The sequence below is a fragment of the Simochromis diagramma genome, unplaced genomic scaffold (genome assembly GCF_900408965.1).
Source record: "Simochromis diagramma unplaced genomic scaffold, fSimDia1.1 OVJJ01000545.1, whole genome shotgun sequence".
In the NCBI taxonomy this organism is placed as follows: domain Eukaryota; kingdom Metazoa; phylum Chordata; class Actinopteri; order Cichliformes; family Cichlidae; genus Simochromis; species Simochromis diagramma.
The window spans coordinates 5,654,115-5,670,792 of NW_024387371.1; the positions used below are offsets into that span (position 1 = coordinate 5,654,115).

At 38.5% G+C, this 16,678-nt stretch overlaps 3 protein-coding genes across 4 annotated transcripts; 2 read left to right on the top strand and 1 right to left on the bottom strand.

The window, feature by feature from the left end:
* Nucleotides 1–119: 119 nt before the first annotated feature.
* Nucleotides 120–3,686, top strand: lmod3 (leiomodin 3 (fetal)). Its single transcript, XM_040008331.1, has 3 exons — nucleotides 120–1,324; nucleotides 1,424–3,025; nucleotides 3,220–3,686. The coding sequence occupies exons 1-3, from the start codon at nucleotides 1,037–1,039 to the stop codon at nucleotides 3,265–3,267; spliced, it is 1,938 nt and encodes a 645-aa protein (XP_039864265.1). The 5' UTR covers nucleotides 120–1,036; the 3' UTR covers nucleotides 3,268–3,686.
* Nucleotides 3,687–5,229: 1,543 nt separating this feature from the next.
* On the bottom strand, nucleotides 5,230–9,927 carry LOC120719261 (PRA1 family protein 3-like). The gene is made up of 3 exons (XM_040008348.1): nucleotides 9,675–9,927; nucleotides 8,569–8,786; nucleotides 5,230–6,699 (listed from the first exon to the last, which is right to left on the bottom strand). Exons 1-3 carry the CDS (start codon nucleotides 9,854–9,856, stop codon nucleotides 6,524–6,526), a joined length of 576 nt encoding a protein of 191 aa, XP_039864282.1. The 5' UTR covers nucleotides 9,857–9,927; the 3' UTR covers nucleotides 5,230–6,523.
* Nucleotides 9,928–10,792: 865 nt separating this feature from the next.
* Nucleotides 10,793–15,823, top strand: LOC120719227 (NEDD8-activating enzyme E1 catalytic subunit-like). Of its 2 annotated transcripts, none has more exons than XM_040008264.1 (18): nucleotides 10,793–10,888; nucleotides 10,991–11,029; nucleotides 11,663–11,786; nucleotides 11,936–12,016; nucleotides 12,138–12,220; nucleotides 12,326–12,406; nucleotides 12,515–12,558; nucleotides 12,638–12,702; nucleotides 12,964–13,119; nucleotides 13,797–13,899; nucleotides 13,990–14,100; nucleotides 14,183–14,236; nucleotides 14,583–14,619; nucleotides 14,744–14,825; nucleotides 14,918–15,018; nucleotides 15,103–15,166; nucleotides 15,265–15,319; nucleotides 15,428–15,823. In XM_040008264.1, exons 1-18 carry the CDS (start codon nucleotides 10,869–10,871, stop codon nucleotides 15,514–15,516), a joined length of 1,389 nt encoding a protein of 462 aa, XP_039864198.1. In that variant the 5' UTR covers nucleotides 10,793–10,868; the 3' UTR covers nucleotides 15,517–15,823. The 2 variants fall into 2 exon arrangements, with proteins under 2 accessions (XP_039864198.1, XP_039864200.1); XM_040008266.1 differs by having other exon boundaries at nucleotides 10,868–10,888; nucleotides 10,991–11,052.
* Nucleotides 15,824–16,678: the final 855 nt, after the last annotated feature.

The following is a 16,678-nucleotide window of genomic DNA, read 5'->3' on the forward strand; positions in this document are numbered from 1 at the left end:
GCCTGCTGTCACTTTCTTTGTGAAGCTTGCACAGTTCTTAATGGTTGAGTTCTGCTAAGAAAAACTTAAAGAAATCAAACTATTTACTGAGAAATTATAATGTTAATGATAATGAATGGTATTCACCAAGAATCATAAGGAGACTAATCCCAGCCTCTTATCTGTCCAACAAACATAGGCTGAAACCAGACTGTTAGCTAACTGCAAATCAGCTAGCCAGGAAATATCTGTATCCCAGCACTTGTAAAGATTGGTAATTACTTTCATCATTATTATGGAGATAGTTAACTAGCTCAACATTTTGAGTTACTCCTGAGTAAAATTTAGAAATTTTGAGTTAGTAAGCTAAAAAGCTGATATTTAAAGATATTAACCCAACATTTGCTCGAGTGGGAGAAACAAGTTTTTCCTTACAATAGAAAAACTGCCCATTCAAAAGTGTACAAACAACAAAGGTCTCCTCAATGAAGAAGATAACTGCAAATCTTCACTCTGAAAGGAGTTTTTATGTTTACGTGTGGATGAAAGGCCCAAACATATAGAAAAATATACTACCTAACTGTGGGTTAGGTGTATACAAGGCCTAAAGTGATTGTGATAACGAACCCCTGAAAACAAGCTAACTCTTTTGGCTCATGGTTTGTTTGTTGTGTAACTCTGGGAGGAGCTCTGTTTGCATGGGACATGTTAGCCCTCCCGCTAGGCCTGTAAAAACATCCCACCTGCTGCAGTCAATCCAGCGTTTTCCTTTTGCCTGAAGCAACTGTCATCTCAAAAGATTGTGATGACCAGGGCAGCTGGCAGAAGGGTCTGAAAAAAGAATGTTAGCATGTCTTTCCCCTGTTGGTACCGTAAATATCTTCCATGTAGTTCACAGGGTTTATTTTAGTCCGTGAGGCAGGATCAAACGGTTTCTAGCTAAAGTCAAAGTCAGAGGCTTCCCAGTTTGCTCTGTGTTGAGTCAGAGATTGGATAAAAAGTTGTTTTTTGCCTTGATATCGACAGGAAAACACAACTTTAAAACTTCAGTGCAAATATGTCTAACGGCAGAGACCTTGAGGATCTCAACGAAGAGGACATTGATGAGGATGAAATCCTTGCAATGCTTTCGCCTGAGGAGCTTAAGGAGCTTCAGAGTGAAATGGATGTTATTATTGCACCAGATGAGAGTGTACCAGTAGGACAGAGACAGAAGGACCAGACAGAAAAACCTCTGACAGGGACGTTTGACCACAGATCCCTAGTTGATTACCTCTACTGGGAGAAAGAGTCTAAACGTATGCTCGAGGAAGAAAGAGTGCCTGCTACTCTCCTGCCCAGTGAGGTAAGAGATAACTCTAGCAAAGGTTCATGTACAATTCAGTTTTTGGTGCATACCATTAATGTCATAGTTCTAATCTTAATGTCCTAATGTACTGTTTAGAAAACCTTGAGGGAGGAATCTGAAAAGAAAGAAAAAGAAGAAAACGCAGGATGTGGCAAATATGAGGTGTATGAAGTGATAGAGGAAGTCACTGAAGAAGAAGCTGCAGATTGTGAAACTGGAGAGGAAATTATAGAGGAGATTATTGAGGAAATTGTTGAAGAAGTTGATGAGAGGGATGAAAAGGACAAAATAATAGATGTGGGAAGAGAGAAAGAGACGAAGCAACTTGTTGAAGTCCAACCTGAAAATGTAGATGAACACGCAGAGCCTCTGGATATCACAGAACAAGCACCAGGAAAAAATACAACTGACAGTCAGCCTTTCTCAAGCACAAAGGAGACTACTGAGACCTTAGCTCTGAAACACAACACTGAAGAGAAAGAAGGAAATAAAAGTACAAAATGTTTGCCTCCCCAAGAGGCTCCAGAGGAGCCAGAAACAGTCGAACCCAATGAGAAGCTTCCAGAGAAAGAAGAGAGAAAAATAGGTAAACTGAAAATCCCGAAGCTTTCACTCAATAATATAAAAATTACATCAAGACCTTCAGGAAATGATACAAACTTGGAGTCGACACTTGATAAGATCCGCAAAAACAACCCCTCTATCACTGAGGTAAACCTCAACAATATAGAAAACATTCCCAAAGAGATGCTCGTGGACTATGTCAACGCCCTGAAGAAGAATAAATATGTTAAAACATTCAGTTTAGCCAACACTGGTGTCGATGAAAATATTTCTTTCAATCTAGCCAACATGCTACGAGAGAATCGCAGCATTACGACTTTAAACATTGAGTCAAACTTCATAACTGGCAAAGGCATCGTTGCCATCATTCGCTGCCTCCAGTTCAATGAGACTCTCACAGAGCTGCGTTTTCACAACCAGAGGCATATGCTAGGTCATCACGCAGAGATGGAAATCTCTCGCTTGCTCAAGGCCAACAACACCCTTCTGAAGATGGGCTACCACTTTGAACAGCCAGGGCCCAGGATGGTAGTGACCAACATTTTAACAAGGAATCTGGACCGTCAGAGGCAGCTGAGGAAGGAAGAGCAGAGGCAGCAACAGCTAAAGCAGCAGAGGGAGCTGATGCAGATGTATGAGAGCAGTCTCAATCTACCTCCTGGTTTACTTGAGATGCTGGGATACATACCACCCATAGAATTCCTACAGGAGCATGGACTTGCCCCACCCTCATCAGAGCTGAATGCTGTTGTGCAAACACAACACCAGACAGAACAACCAGAGCCCCAGAAGAAGATCAAACACAAAAGCATTCCCAAACAACCCAGTGATGAACCAGCAAACCCATTAAAGGATGTCCAGCTGAGGAGAACTCCAAAAAAACGGGATCCTTTATTCGAGCTGGACCCAAGAGATGATAGAAGATCAGAGAGGGCAAGCTTTCAACTGAGGAAGACTCCCAAAGTGAAGGATACAGGCAGTGCAGGGAATGAGGATGAAACGGCCAACCTGACTGACGTGATCAAGTCTTTAAAACCTGTCCCTCGCAGACGATTACCTCCAAAGGTTGACGTCACACCTCGTGATCAGCTCCTAAATGATATCAAAAAGAGCAACGTGGCTTATCTCAAATCTGTGAGTACCTTAGAATCAGTATTACCTGAAATTACATTTTTTAATTGCTCAAAAAGTGGAACAGGGTTCAAGCTCACAAAACAGACGAGCATTTATCATAACACTTTCATTTTCTGAAGGTGTTTTAATAGAGCATGCATTGTCCTAAAAAGCAAACTAAACCTGCTGTTCTTTTCCTTTGTTGCTTCTCACAGGTGCCTCTCCCTAAAGCCCTGGAATCAAGTGAAACGAGTCTCCTGTAAGGCGCTGCTGTTTCTTCACTATAGTATTTGTTTTTATTACACATGCTCAGTATTAGTCACTTCACATGAACAGTACAAATTGCTACTGAACTTTAATTACCTAGAGAAAAATACTGGTTGGTTCTGTTTTATTTCAATACGTGATATAGTCTTTGCAAAGTCACAGCAATTATGAACACTGACTACAGCCAAATATTGTGTATTAATTCTACAGTAAAGCGTGTTACCCTTTCATAATTTGAAAGCTCTTCTGAATACAGTGCATGGTTAAGAAGAAAAAGTGTATTCACACAGTATTTGTTCATGATGTCTACATATACAACAATTTCTCTAATCTTTGTGCTTAAAATGAATTAGCAAGCGTGTTTGATTAAATGTTTGTGACTTAATCATTTTGCTATTAAAAAATATAAACCTTCCACTCTTTGCTGGGGGATGTTTTTTTTTAAATGAATTCAACATCACTGGTCACTGTAGAGGTGCCATTAGCTGTAACGCACATCCATCCCGAGGGGATAATTTTTTCATCCTGAAATGAGCGCTGGATATAGAAAAAAAAAATTACTCATATAATCTGTGTAGTAAATTCATGCCTCCCAGACAGTTTATTCAAATGATATATAAATCTGCAAAGGTTTTATTTCCCCCACTAATCCGCCATTCAGTAGTCGTTTTTCTCTCTCTTTTTTCAGTAAAATCCTACAGTATACTTTTTGTTTTAGACTTATCTGGAACAAAGTCTGCAACATAAAGTACTTTGCAAAGGCCATTTATTTGAATATAACAAAAATGCCAAAATTAACACAGTTTGAGCTGATCATCTACTAACTGTAAGGTCGGTAGTCTCTAGCTGCTCAAGGCTGCATGACAAAGTGTCCTTGGAGAGGACACTGAACCACAACTTACTCTCGGATGTGTTCATCATAGTGTCAATGTGAAAGAAAAAAGAACTTAGGTATAGCAAAAAAGTTTGTATGAATATGATGAATAGTAAATTGTATTAAGTGCTTCGAGTGCTCCTGCAGAGTAGAAAAGCACTATATAAGAACCAGTCTATTATCATTTAACAATAATTTGGTTTAAAATTGTGCAAGCAGAGGATGAAAGAAGAAGTGGGAAGCTGAAAAAAACTGTCTACAACAGCATGCAAAATTCATGTTCTTAAGAGATTCGGGGAAAAATCCAGGCAAGTCCTGACAGAGGAACTGAGACATTCATGTGGCCGTTCAGTTGATCCATCTGCTGTTTGCTGAAGCTTCATCAGATATCTTCTGAGTGGAAGGGTGGATGTCAAGAAGTCTTAAATAAGGGAGACAGGGAGAAAAGGCTGAGGTATGCAAAATTACACGGGAACTGGACTACAAACCAGTGGCAAAACATCTTGTGCAGGGAATCTAAATTTGAAATTTGGTTCAAATCACTTTCAATGTCTACAGGGTGGGGGTGGGAGGGGGCACAACCATGACTGTCTACAGCCATCTGTAAACCATGGTGGAGAGTCATGGTGCCATGGTTCAGGGCTGCATTTCAGCCAGTGATGTTGGGGATCTTATCAAATTTGTTTCATTTTGAATGCAGGAAAGTACAGTACTGTCAGGTTCTGATCCACTATACATTACCATGTGGAAAGCATCTGATTGGCAACAGCTTAATTTTTTATCACAACAATATTTCCAAACACACCACCAATGTAGCAAAAACACACCTTGATAGGAAAACACACAGGGGATTAGTACCAGACATGATTTGGCCTCTCCAGAGCTCAGACCTCAGCATTAGTGAAGCCATGTGGGATCATCTTGACAGAAAACAGAACAAAAGGCAGCCAACATCCAAAGAAGAGCTTTGGATGGATGTCCCACAAGAAGCCTGGAGATCTATTCCTGAAGACTACTTAATGAAAAACCCTTTCATTTTGCCTGTGTTCAGGCATCATAAAGAAAAAGAAAGAAAGATGGAGACTCTGTTTTACCTCATATGCTGTATTTGTTTGATGTTTGCACATTTCATGAAATTGCTTCACCCACTTCTTATTTTCCCAGCAAAATATAGATATGAGCGATGGCTTGAGACTTTTGCACAGTACTGTAAATAAAATTACATTTATTTTTTATAGAGGACAGCCAAATTTTATTTCTATTCATCACTTTTCAAGAATGGAAATGTCACCAAAAAACATATAACACACACACACACACATATAATGCTGCATCCCAAACCAATTAAAAATGAACTGACATTTGAGTAGGTAGCAGTACAAACTGCGTTCAGTGTGCATTTCTGAACAGATCAGCATAAGTATATCAGTATAAAATAATAATTATTGTAACTTTTTTCAGAATTCCATGAGATGTCGACTAATGAACAGGGAAATGTGCTAAAAGTCAGTTGTAAATTTATTTTTTAAAATACATTTCTGCATGCTAAAATAACAAAAATATACATAACATATACTCAAACGATAAAGCTGCACTTGCCATTCATTTTTTCGTATTGCATAGCTGTGAACAGAGGGGATGCACTCAGGCCACCGTGTACAGTCAGAAACTGTATGCACAAATCTTGTGACAAATCGAATATCCACACTGCATTATTATTTTGAGTAAGGACAAGTAACAATGTCTATGCAAGAAGCAAACTTTTTTTCAGCATTCATAAAGCTCCTGCAATGACAAAATTGGAGTTATTGCGGTTTAATAAGCAGTTCACTTGGTGGCAGCGGTGCGTTTTGGTAATCTGGGTCTACTCGGTGAGAATAAAGATAAACGTGCTCATTTTGAGGTAGCAAACTGAAAGGTAATGAATTTTTTTTTTTTTTGAACAAATATAACTGGTATCTAATCACTGTTTATTCAGCTCGAACATTCTATTTTATTTGGATTGAATAAATACTTGATTACTGTGTAGAACAAAGTGCACTGTCAACGATGGGGAATTACGTGTCTGTGGACATATTTTGAAACAGGAATGCTAAAAACTTTGATCCCAACATCCAATCCATACAATGATTGTGCGAACCCTGTTATAATGACATCATTCACCTTTACCCCTTAGATATTGTGAACTCACACAAACATGTAAGAGCATATATTACACTAAAATGGGTAAAAAAAAAAAGAAGTGGGAATGAGGGAAAAAAAATCTGTAACTTTATTATTATAAGGGGCTTAAACTGGAACTCATCAGACAATTCTACAGAAACTTTAATCCATACTGTATGACACTGATTTCTTTTGGCACACTCTTGACTGCACTCTTACTCCTTCAGTTTGTTTTCAATGAAATCCTGAATCTTATTAATTTTCTCCTCTTGTTGGTCCAGGAGATCCATGATGATGCCCATGGGGGTCTTCTTTAGCCCAACACCTTCAATCTTGTTCTCCAGCCTGTTTTTCATGTTGCGAAGTCTCAAAGAGGCATGGATCAAGATTACTACGGGAAAAACAAGAGGAGCCTATTAATATTGTTTCAGTAAGGAGGGGATAGAATACATTTAAGTATAGCAAGGTTAATGTTTTTACTGAAACACATGTTGAAAATTGCCAAAACAAAATGTGATACTCCTGAAACGCAGACATTAAGCAGGTGTTAGGAAAGGTAAATCTTTTATTTCCATGTCAGACAGATACTGAATGCATGACATCAGCTAGTAAATGTGGTCCTGTCAACAACCCATAGCAACGAGTCAACACAAGCAGCAGTGGGCACTCCTCCTGGGAAGAATCAAACTGCCTCATCTGTCTGCCACAATGTTAGAGCTGCTACATTTGCTCGAGGAACCTAACCCACCAATTATCTGAACCACTCTGCTGATGGTCAGAGTCTAAAAATATTTAGAGAGAAGTAGCCTGTAATACTGACTTTATTTTACAATCAGCGTCAACAGGAAATGCGCATCAGCAATTCTGCACATACTGTTCAAATGCTTCAGTGACTCATCGCCACTCTCCCTGGCAGTTTTCATTGCATAACATTAGCCAGATGTTAGCAATATACTATAGGGAACGGTCTCAAGTCTGTACAAGTTGCGAAGTTCGAAAAGGTTCTTAATGTAACAAAGTTAGCACGTTTCCCTTTCAAATGTCAAGAAACTGTGGGTGAACCAAAGAAAATTCCAAGCTTGATTAATCAGAATCTGAATACTTTTATAATCCCTAAGGAATGATTTTATGAGGAAAACTGCTCTATTAATGATATTAATTATCATAGAATGAGTCATTATTTTTTATATAAAATGACTAAGAGTTCAATTAATTCCAATATTATAAATTACAGGATATACTGTGTTTTATTTTTAAAGTGAGTAACCAGTGTAACAGATAAAATCAGGTTAACATTAGAAAGAAATTCACAATATCTTTATTGGGAAGATTTCAATCAGAGCCAGAATTTTTCTGTTGTATATACACTAACAAATATTCTTAGATACACAGCAGTCAGGCATAACATTATGACCACCTGGCTAATAGCATTTGCTGATCTGTTGAGGCCCTGACTTTAGGCCCTGAAGGTGTGTTATGGTATCTGGCACCAGGTGTTTGCAACAGATCCGTTAAGTCCTGTAAGTTTTGACGTGGGGCCTTCATGGATTCGACTTAATTGTCCAGCACATCCCACAGATACTCAACCGGATTGATATCTGGGGAATTTAGATGCCAAGTCAACACCAAACTTGTTGTTATGCTCTTCAAAGGTTTCCTGAACTATTTTTGCCCTATGGCAGGGCTCATTTTCCTGCAGAACGAGGCCACAGCCACAAAGGAATACCATTTTCATGAAAGGGTGTACATGGTCTACAGTAGTAGGTTCTTTACCTTACAGTAGTAGCGGACATGTTGATGTTCATTCATGAGATTCAAGCCTTACTATGGGGAATTTAAGAGCATTATCACCATAGAAATCTTGTGACAAGTGAGGTGAAACCATGCGCTCACTGGCTAATGCCTTTTGATCGACAAGTTATTGGCCAGTCAGCATATCCTGGATGCGCTTCCTTTCCTTTCTTAGAATGCCCCATGGAGCAAAAAGCAGGTGACTTGTGAGTCTTTTGAATTTCAATACTGATGCTTTCTCTGCTACATGCGCTGAAAGTATTAGTAACCACTGAATTTGGAGCACATTCTGCTGGACAAACTGTTTAATGGAACTATTTCTAATTAACCCCAAGCTAAAACAAAAACAATAATTAACTGACGCTATAATCAAAAAGTAGTGTACTTGTAGTGTTGTGCTGGGTGTTGAGAAATTATCCAACATGGTGAATATCAAAATGAATGGAAAATGCTCGTGTAATATACTTACAGAGCAAAGGAAAGGTGATTCCAAAGATGAAGACCATGACTCCACCACAGAGTGAAAGCAGAAAGTAGCTGGTGACCATGACACCAATGACAAACAGAGTGGGGTTCTTCCTTTTGAAGTTCTTGATAGTGGCCTTATTTTCTCCTGCCCAGACTGATCCTGCAAAGACCAGTGCCACCACAGCTCCACCCAGGAACATGCCAAATGGATTCATGAACCTGAATATTGGAACACACACACACAAAGGAAACTGAAATGCTGTGCATTAATTTCACTACATATATAGTTGTGGTCAGAAGTTTACATACACTCATCATTAGCATGAATGTCAAGATAATCTGGGCTTGTAATGATTTATTTGAACTGTTCTTTTTTCCAGACTGGAATCATTGTACAGCAAACATCATTACTCCATCCTAAAAAATAAATAAATATAACAGTTGAAAGAAATTATTAAAAACTTAAAATGACAGTGACATTCATGCTCATAATGAGTGTATGCAAAAATTCACATAGACACATATTATATATAATTTAAAATTCTTTTAAACAGCACAACCTGCTGGTGGTGGCAAAAATTAGTAACTACCACTTTGCTGTACACCAAAAGCGGCAAGGCCTACAAGAGGATGTCGACTCACGATTTCCACTACATCATCCTGCATTCAAAGCAGCAGCTTGTATGCAGGAAACGGCAACAATGTTGGGCGGCCGATGGTCAAATTTAGCATAACTTTTAAATAAGGTTAATTTTACACAAGTTTTTACTGGATGTGTACGACATGCGTACAGTATAAAGCACCAGCTCAGCATTTAGGCCATCTAAAAACTTACTTCCTCTGAATGTTTTAAATGTTGGAAAGAGAGGACTTGTAGGCCAAAAGAGGTTAAAACATCTATATGGCTAGTGACCATCTGACGACTGGAAAGATAGAAAAGAGCTTCACCGTATTAAACATTAGTAAACATAGCAACACAGTGCTAAATGCAACAAAAATAGCCTGTGTGGTCACAATGGGTGTGGATAAAAGGTATGCAAGAGAATTAAGCTCAGAGCAGCAGATGCTGGCCTGTCTGCGTTAGCCTGCTGTCAACCCAGGACTCACCCTACAATGAGGAAAACCACCATAGCCACGGCGAAGTAATTCGTCTGGTAGTACATCAGATTGCTGATCACTCTGTTGTTCCACTTTGCTAAGTCTCCGAAATCGGGCTTGCCGAATCGGTCCGTTCCGGGGAAAAAGTCGTCCCACGGTCTGAGGGGTGCGAGCTCCATTTTGGCTGCCATATCTTCGGCGTGTCGTTAAGCGACGCAAACAAACACAACACCACAGCACACGCTGCGTAATATTTTGACAGGTCAGCTGATCACCGTCAGCGGCCTGGAGGAGGTGGCAGTCCGAAAAGAGAAACGCTCTCGCGAGACTTTAAACGAGGCTCAGTCTGCAGCGGGTGTTAACGGGTTTAGGACTTGTGTTTATAAAGCGCAGCAGTGCCATTAAAAAAAAAGATAATTTTATTTTTGATTAGTTAGTACCTAATACCAAAATTTTAATTCAATTATTAATACAATATATCCCTTATGCTTTGCTGTTTTGTCATCTTCCTTTATATTTATATAATTATAATCTTATTTAAATATATTTCTGTTCTGAATTTTGTTTTTTTCAGTGTTTAGTTAAATTCTCTAGTTTTTCTATTATCTGAGTCCACTGTAATCAGGGACATCACCAAAGGGGTCAGAGAGGGCACTGGCCACCCCCCAAAATTTGCTGCCTCCCCAGTGCAGCGGCCCTGACTGTTTTAACATCCTTTTCTCAGTCGATTAATAAGTTCTAATCTCTATTTTATTACGTGCATTCTCTCTATTGTTTGCTATAGCAATAATAATAATAATAATAATAATAATAATAATAATAATAATAATTACTAGGAAAAGAAACAGATTTAATGCAGGCTAAAACCACAAAAATATTGCATTGTTTTAAATAGTGTACACGCTCTTTGGCAAATGCGGCATTTGTAATGTCGTTTATCTCAAATTGTGTTCAAATTATGAAACGCAGAAAGAGAAGAAGAAGACATCACTGAATATTGCTATTCACCAATGGATAATTATTATCTCTATATATGGCTCTTCAAAGACATGCAGATATGCACATATGTGTGGGGAAGGAACCTAATTTCTGAACCAGGAGAATTATATATCCCTGTATGCGCAGTGAGGAGTCGGGGCTGCGGCGCAGCTTTGACACTCGTGAATACAGTAGTCTCAATCGAGGACATGGGACCCTGAAAGTATGGCGGATGCCGAGGAGCCGTAAGTCGTAATTGATGGAAATTATTATTTTAACGTAGTTAAATGCTGCCCCTTTGTCAGCAACCCAACATGCCTAAAGACGGTTTAATTTTTTTCTTTCAGGGAGAAGAAAAGAAGGCGAATAGAGGACCTAACTGAGAAGTTAGTGACGAATCTAAATAAAGGTCTCTGGCAGCAGGTTTGCGTTGCTAAGTGAGCAGCGACTGCTGGGCCAGCAGATATGATCAAATCAAACATTTTACCATGCACGCAGGACTTATTAACCCACCATTATATGTTTCTATAAATCATCCATGTGAAACGTGAATCCAGTTAAAGTCTAGAGTTTATTGCAGGGGTCGAAGTTGCATTGCTCAAATCAGCTTTCTTGCAAGACCTATTCGGTCTGTTACAGCCTTGTGTCTGCTTCATATCGCATGCATTTTTGCTTGCAACCCCTATATTTTTCTATCTATATCTATCACCCCTCACCTGGGTAATCACTGTCCTTGTAGTTAAATGCAACATGGATATGCAATCTTGAGACACTGATAGAGACCACTTATTATGTGTTCATCAACAAGCCTATACAGGAAATATAAGTGCTGTAATCTTAATGCTTTAGTAGATTGAGACCTGCTTTATGACTTTTATCTCTATCAGGTTTCTTAATATGAGAGTCCTATTCATTTTGGCTGCTCTTTTTAGTCTTGAGATAAGTTAGAAGAAGTGTAAGCATAAATTGTGTTGTAATACAAGTCCAGTGCATCTTGTTGTGTTGTGTTGTTTGCCCAGAATGGCTGTAGATAGTGGACACAGAGATGGTGGCTGCGATTGGGATGGTCGTTGGAATCATGTGAAGAAGTTTTTGGAGCGACCCGGCCCGTTTACGCATCCCGACTTTGAGCCAAGCACTGAGGTTACATGGAAATGTTTTTTATGTGCATGCTTCATATATTTGACTGAATAAGCCAAACAAGATAAGGCTATAGCTGCACTGTGAGGTTAGAGGGTTTTTAAAAATCTTAAATACCATTCTTTAAATATATAATATTTTTTTCATACCAGTCCCTGCATTTTTTGTTGGAAACATGCAAGATTCTGGTGATCGGAGCAGGAGGACTTGGTTGTGAGCTGCTGAAAAATCTGGTAGGAAATAGCAAGCTTGAATGCACGTTTTGTTAAGGTTCATCATCAAGTGTAAATCGAACAAATGCAAAGTCTTTTTAGTGGTTTAAATAAGTTCTTACATAGTCTTTCTTTGCTTTAGGCCTTGTCTGGGTTTCGCCTCATTCACGTGGTTGATATGGATACTATTGATCCGTCCAACCTCAACAGGCAGTTTCTTTTCAGGTAGGTTTTTAGCTTTTTTTAAATTTCACCATGGTTTAATACCACACAAGTACTGATTATGCACAATGTTTCATATATAATCAAAACTGACCTGTCTCTATTTAGACCCAACGATGTTGGACGACCAAAGGCGGAAGTGGCTGCTGACTTTATTAACAGCCGTGTCCCGGGTTGTAAAGTTGTTCCGTATCCTTTTATTGACAATTTTCTTTAAAAACAACACGGACTCTGTTTACAATATATGACATTTACTGTGTGCTGCTATCATGTTATCACCTTATAAAAAATCTGCAGTCACTTTAAAAAGATCCAAGACTGTGACGAGTCTTTCTACAGGCGTAAGTGTGCTTTTCTTATAACGTGTAAACTTTAGCAGGTCTTACTAAATAGACGCCTGATAGTTTATTTTATTTTCAGAGTTCCACATCATCGTTTGTGGACTGGACTCCATCATTGCCAGACGCTGGATGAATGGGATGCTGGTACAAAATATAAATTAGTTGCAGTTTGTTTTTTGTTTTTGTTTTTTTTCCTTCAGGTTTTTCTTTACTCCCTTAAAGGGAGCAGCCAAAAGAAAGAGAGGAATAATAGTTATTTAAGAATTAAAATAGTGTGTTATTCAAATTTTTAAGTACATTATGAGATAGTGTCATACTTTGTCAATGCTGCACCGTGTATGCTTTCTCTTCTGCTGATAAAACAGATTTATGTGTGCAATTTATGATTGATTTGACCTTTTATAGATCTCTCTCCTGAGCTATGAAGACGGAGTCCTGGATCCTAGCTCCATCATCCCGCTCATTGATGGAGGGACAGAGGGCTTTAAAGGAAATGCTCGTGTCATTCTGCCGGGAATGACTGCATGTATTGACTGCACTCTGGAGCTGTATCCGCCACAGGTACTGCTCCCTTTCCTACAGATATTGATTTTCTGGTTTCACCTTAAAGATTTGTATATATTTTTCTGTTTTTAGTGTGCTCTGTGACAGAATTGTCTGCCAGCCTATTAACTTTTTACAAAGTTACATCTGGTGTTGTGTTGAGTGTGTCTGGGTGTGAAAAAGCAGTTGTGGGGAACAGGTGGTCCCTAATATTCCAATCTGCAGCAACAGCTGTTTGTTTGTTGAGGCTGAAAAGAACTATTTTAATTTGGAGAAAACTGTCACATACATTCAGAGGATATAAAAAACAGCACTTAAGTAAGGTAAATAGAGATTTAATGGTTAAACTGATGGTTTAACGGTTAAACAGCTGGTAGCTAACAGTTTTTGACAATGTAGCTGTCTTAGTGTTGCATAGCGCATTTTAATCCTCAGTATGCTTTTATTGATACTTGAAGTTTATTATTGTTATAAGTCTTACTTACTTACCGGTGTGTTTTATGTGTTTTACCTCTTCATATCTTTCTAATGGTATATTTTTATCTTTGTAAAATCATTCTTCTTTAGTGGACTACTAAATATGTCCTGGCTATTCCGAATTCGCTTCATAGTACCAGGCCCATAGTAACAGCTTATAATGATCCTTTCAATGACTTGTTTTTGCATAGCATTAAATAAACATTTGTGATCCACAGATTAATTTCCCCATGTGCACCATTGCTTCAATGCCAAGGCTGCCAGAACACTGCATCGAATATGCCAGAATCTTACAATGGCCCAAAGAAAAGCCATTTGGAGGTACGCTAATATATTGACTTGGTAACCAGTAACACGTCATATAACCTGCCTTTGTGAAAATGAATACTAAGAACATGGGTTGTCTAATAGAAACGAGCTTAGATGGAGACAATCCAGAGCACATCCAATGGGTGTTCGAAAGATCCAAAGAAAGAGCAGCAGAGTTTAACATTATAGGAGTGACATACAGACTGACTCAAGGTGAGCCTGGGAATCATTTGTTCAGCTCTATTGTGCTACATTTGAATTGTTATTAAAGTTGCATCTGTTTCTTATGTCACAGGTGTCGTGAAAAGGATCATTCCTGCTGTGGCTTCGACTAATGCTGTTATTGCTGGTATGAAAGTCAAACTTTTTAAGCTGGTAGCAGTGAAAGTGTTGTAATGTCTGGTGATGTAAAAGCAGCAAACATTCCTTAATTAAACATGCAGTTGTTAAAATGATGGTATTGGGAGATGTAGCACTTGAAAAATGGTGGACATTTTTTAAACAACGTGTTTTGGTTTTTTAAACATATTTAGACTTGCAGCTAACAGACAGCTAATTGCTCTGCAGTTTTTAATACTGTGATCATTTACTACTGTATTTGGGTAGCTTGTTAACCTTAGATGCTAACTTTGCAGCTTAACTCGTTCACGTTTCATTCATTCACTTCTTTTGTTTTCTGTTTCTGTTCTTCGTAGCTGCCTGTGCAACAGAAGTTTTTAAGATTGCTACGAGGTTGGTTGTAAAAAGACATTTTGAGCCATTTATTGTAGTTAGTTGTTGATATATTTTTTTCTATTTTTCTCAACATAAACATCTCTTATTGTTTTTTGTTGTTGTTTTTTTTTTTTTTTACCAGCGCCTATATCCCTTTGAATAATTACATGGTCTTCAATGACGTGGATGGACTGTACACCTACACATTCGAAGCAGAGCGAAAGGTTTGTTTTAGCTGTAACTGGCTTTTTGCCAGTTGTGTAATGTATGCTCACCGAGAATATTCAGTGTAATCTGAATTTTCATTGATTGACAGGAAAATTGCTCAGCTTGCAGCCAGGTGCCTCAAGATCTCCAGTTCCCTCCTTCTGCCAAATTACAGGAGGTTTTAGAGTACCTGACAGAGAACTCCTCTTTGTGAGTACTCAGGAAGAACATTCTGCTCTCGGATTTTTGACACAAATAATGATCGCATTAAGATTTATTTCATTTCTTTCCCAGACAAATGAAATCCCCTGCTATCACCACAACTCTGGAAGGAAAGAATAAGACTCTGTATTTGCAGGTAATGTATTAAACCAATTCTGGGAGGAAAAAAAAAAAATTCATGACTTGTATCGTATTATACACCACAGGTAACCTAGGATTGTATTTTTATTCTAGTCTGTTAAATCCATTGAAGAACGAACCAGGCCAAACCTCTGCAAAACTTTAAAAGGTAATAAGAAGCTGATAAGCTCAGATTCTTAGAGTCCATTAAAAGTTGCATCTATAACATGTGAATCATGCTTGTGTAACAAGTCTTTTTTTTTTTTTTCTGATGTAGAGCTGGGCTTGTCAGATGGACAGGAACTGGCTGTAGCTGATATCACCACACCCCAGACGGTCCTCTTCAAGCTCAATTTTACAGCTTGAACCTCCATTACTACAAGCAGCACTGATGCAACTGGATGCAAACTGGTCTCATGACAAAGTTACTGGGACTTTTCAGTAGCACATTTGATATAATAATGTAAATATGATCAGTAAGTTCTCACTTGTCAGATAGTGTTGATGCTATATGAATATGGCCATTAAATAACAGTGTTTTTCTATTAGTAATGTTGTTTACTACTTTGTCAGTTTGTCCTGTGTTGACCTACCCTGTAGCTACTTCCCCATCAAATTAAATAAAAATAATGATGTGCACTATACTCTAATAAAGTTTTATTATCATGTGAGACTACAGTTTCATCTCATTTATTTGATTTAGAAGTAAATGGCATTTTCTTTGGCAGCTTCTGGGTTTTAATTTGATGGATTTCTAACAACTGGATTAGATGACAACTATCACAGTATATAGACATGGTGCATTAAGCTTTTTAATCTAGAGGCACTTGGATTGTCATGTGTTTTATGATTAATTCTATAACAACTGAAAAGTTCATATGAAATGCAAAAATTTGTTTAGTATGTTTATTTACGTTTTAACTCTCCCTAACTATGGAAGTGGTTGTTGTCTTTATATCTTTTGACAGTTTTTTTTCTGGTTAAAAGACAAAAAAAGGTGGAAACGAATAAAACAAAAACAGGACTCTTCCCTCCTCAGATGCAGTTTATCCTCTCCGTTCACTGTGTGACAGGATGTCGATACTCACTTTAAGCTTCTTATGGCGCTAATGAAAGTGGCCACATATTGCTCGGGAGACAGATGGCTTGTGTCTTGATTAAGATTTAATTTTCCTGACGGGAATAGCTGACAGGCTTGTCCCGCTGTGTTCACAGAGCAACACATCTCTCACATCGCATCCTGGCTGAAAGGTACAGTGTAACTCCGGGGAGAGGAGATGATGTGTGAAGGTGCAGCTTTTCACTTAGCCGGTGTGTTGACTGTAATCTATATCAGCTGCAGGCTCCCCCCCCTTCTTCTTCCCTTTTCTCGCTCTGATTCGTGCCTCTTCAGAAAGTGGAGAGTAACATTTGCAGCGAACTTTACCAACCTCGCTGAACCGATGTGATGCGCTTGCTTTTAACACCGACACTGATGATGACTTCAGCAGCGGTTCATTATACACATCAGTAACCTGAGCACAAGTAA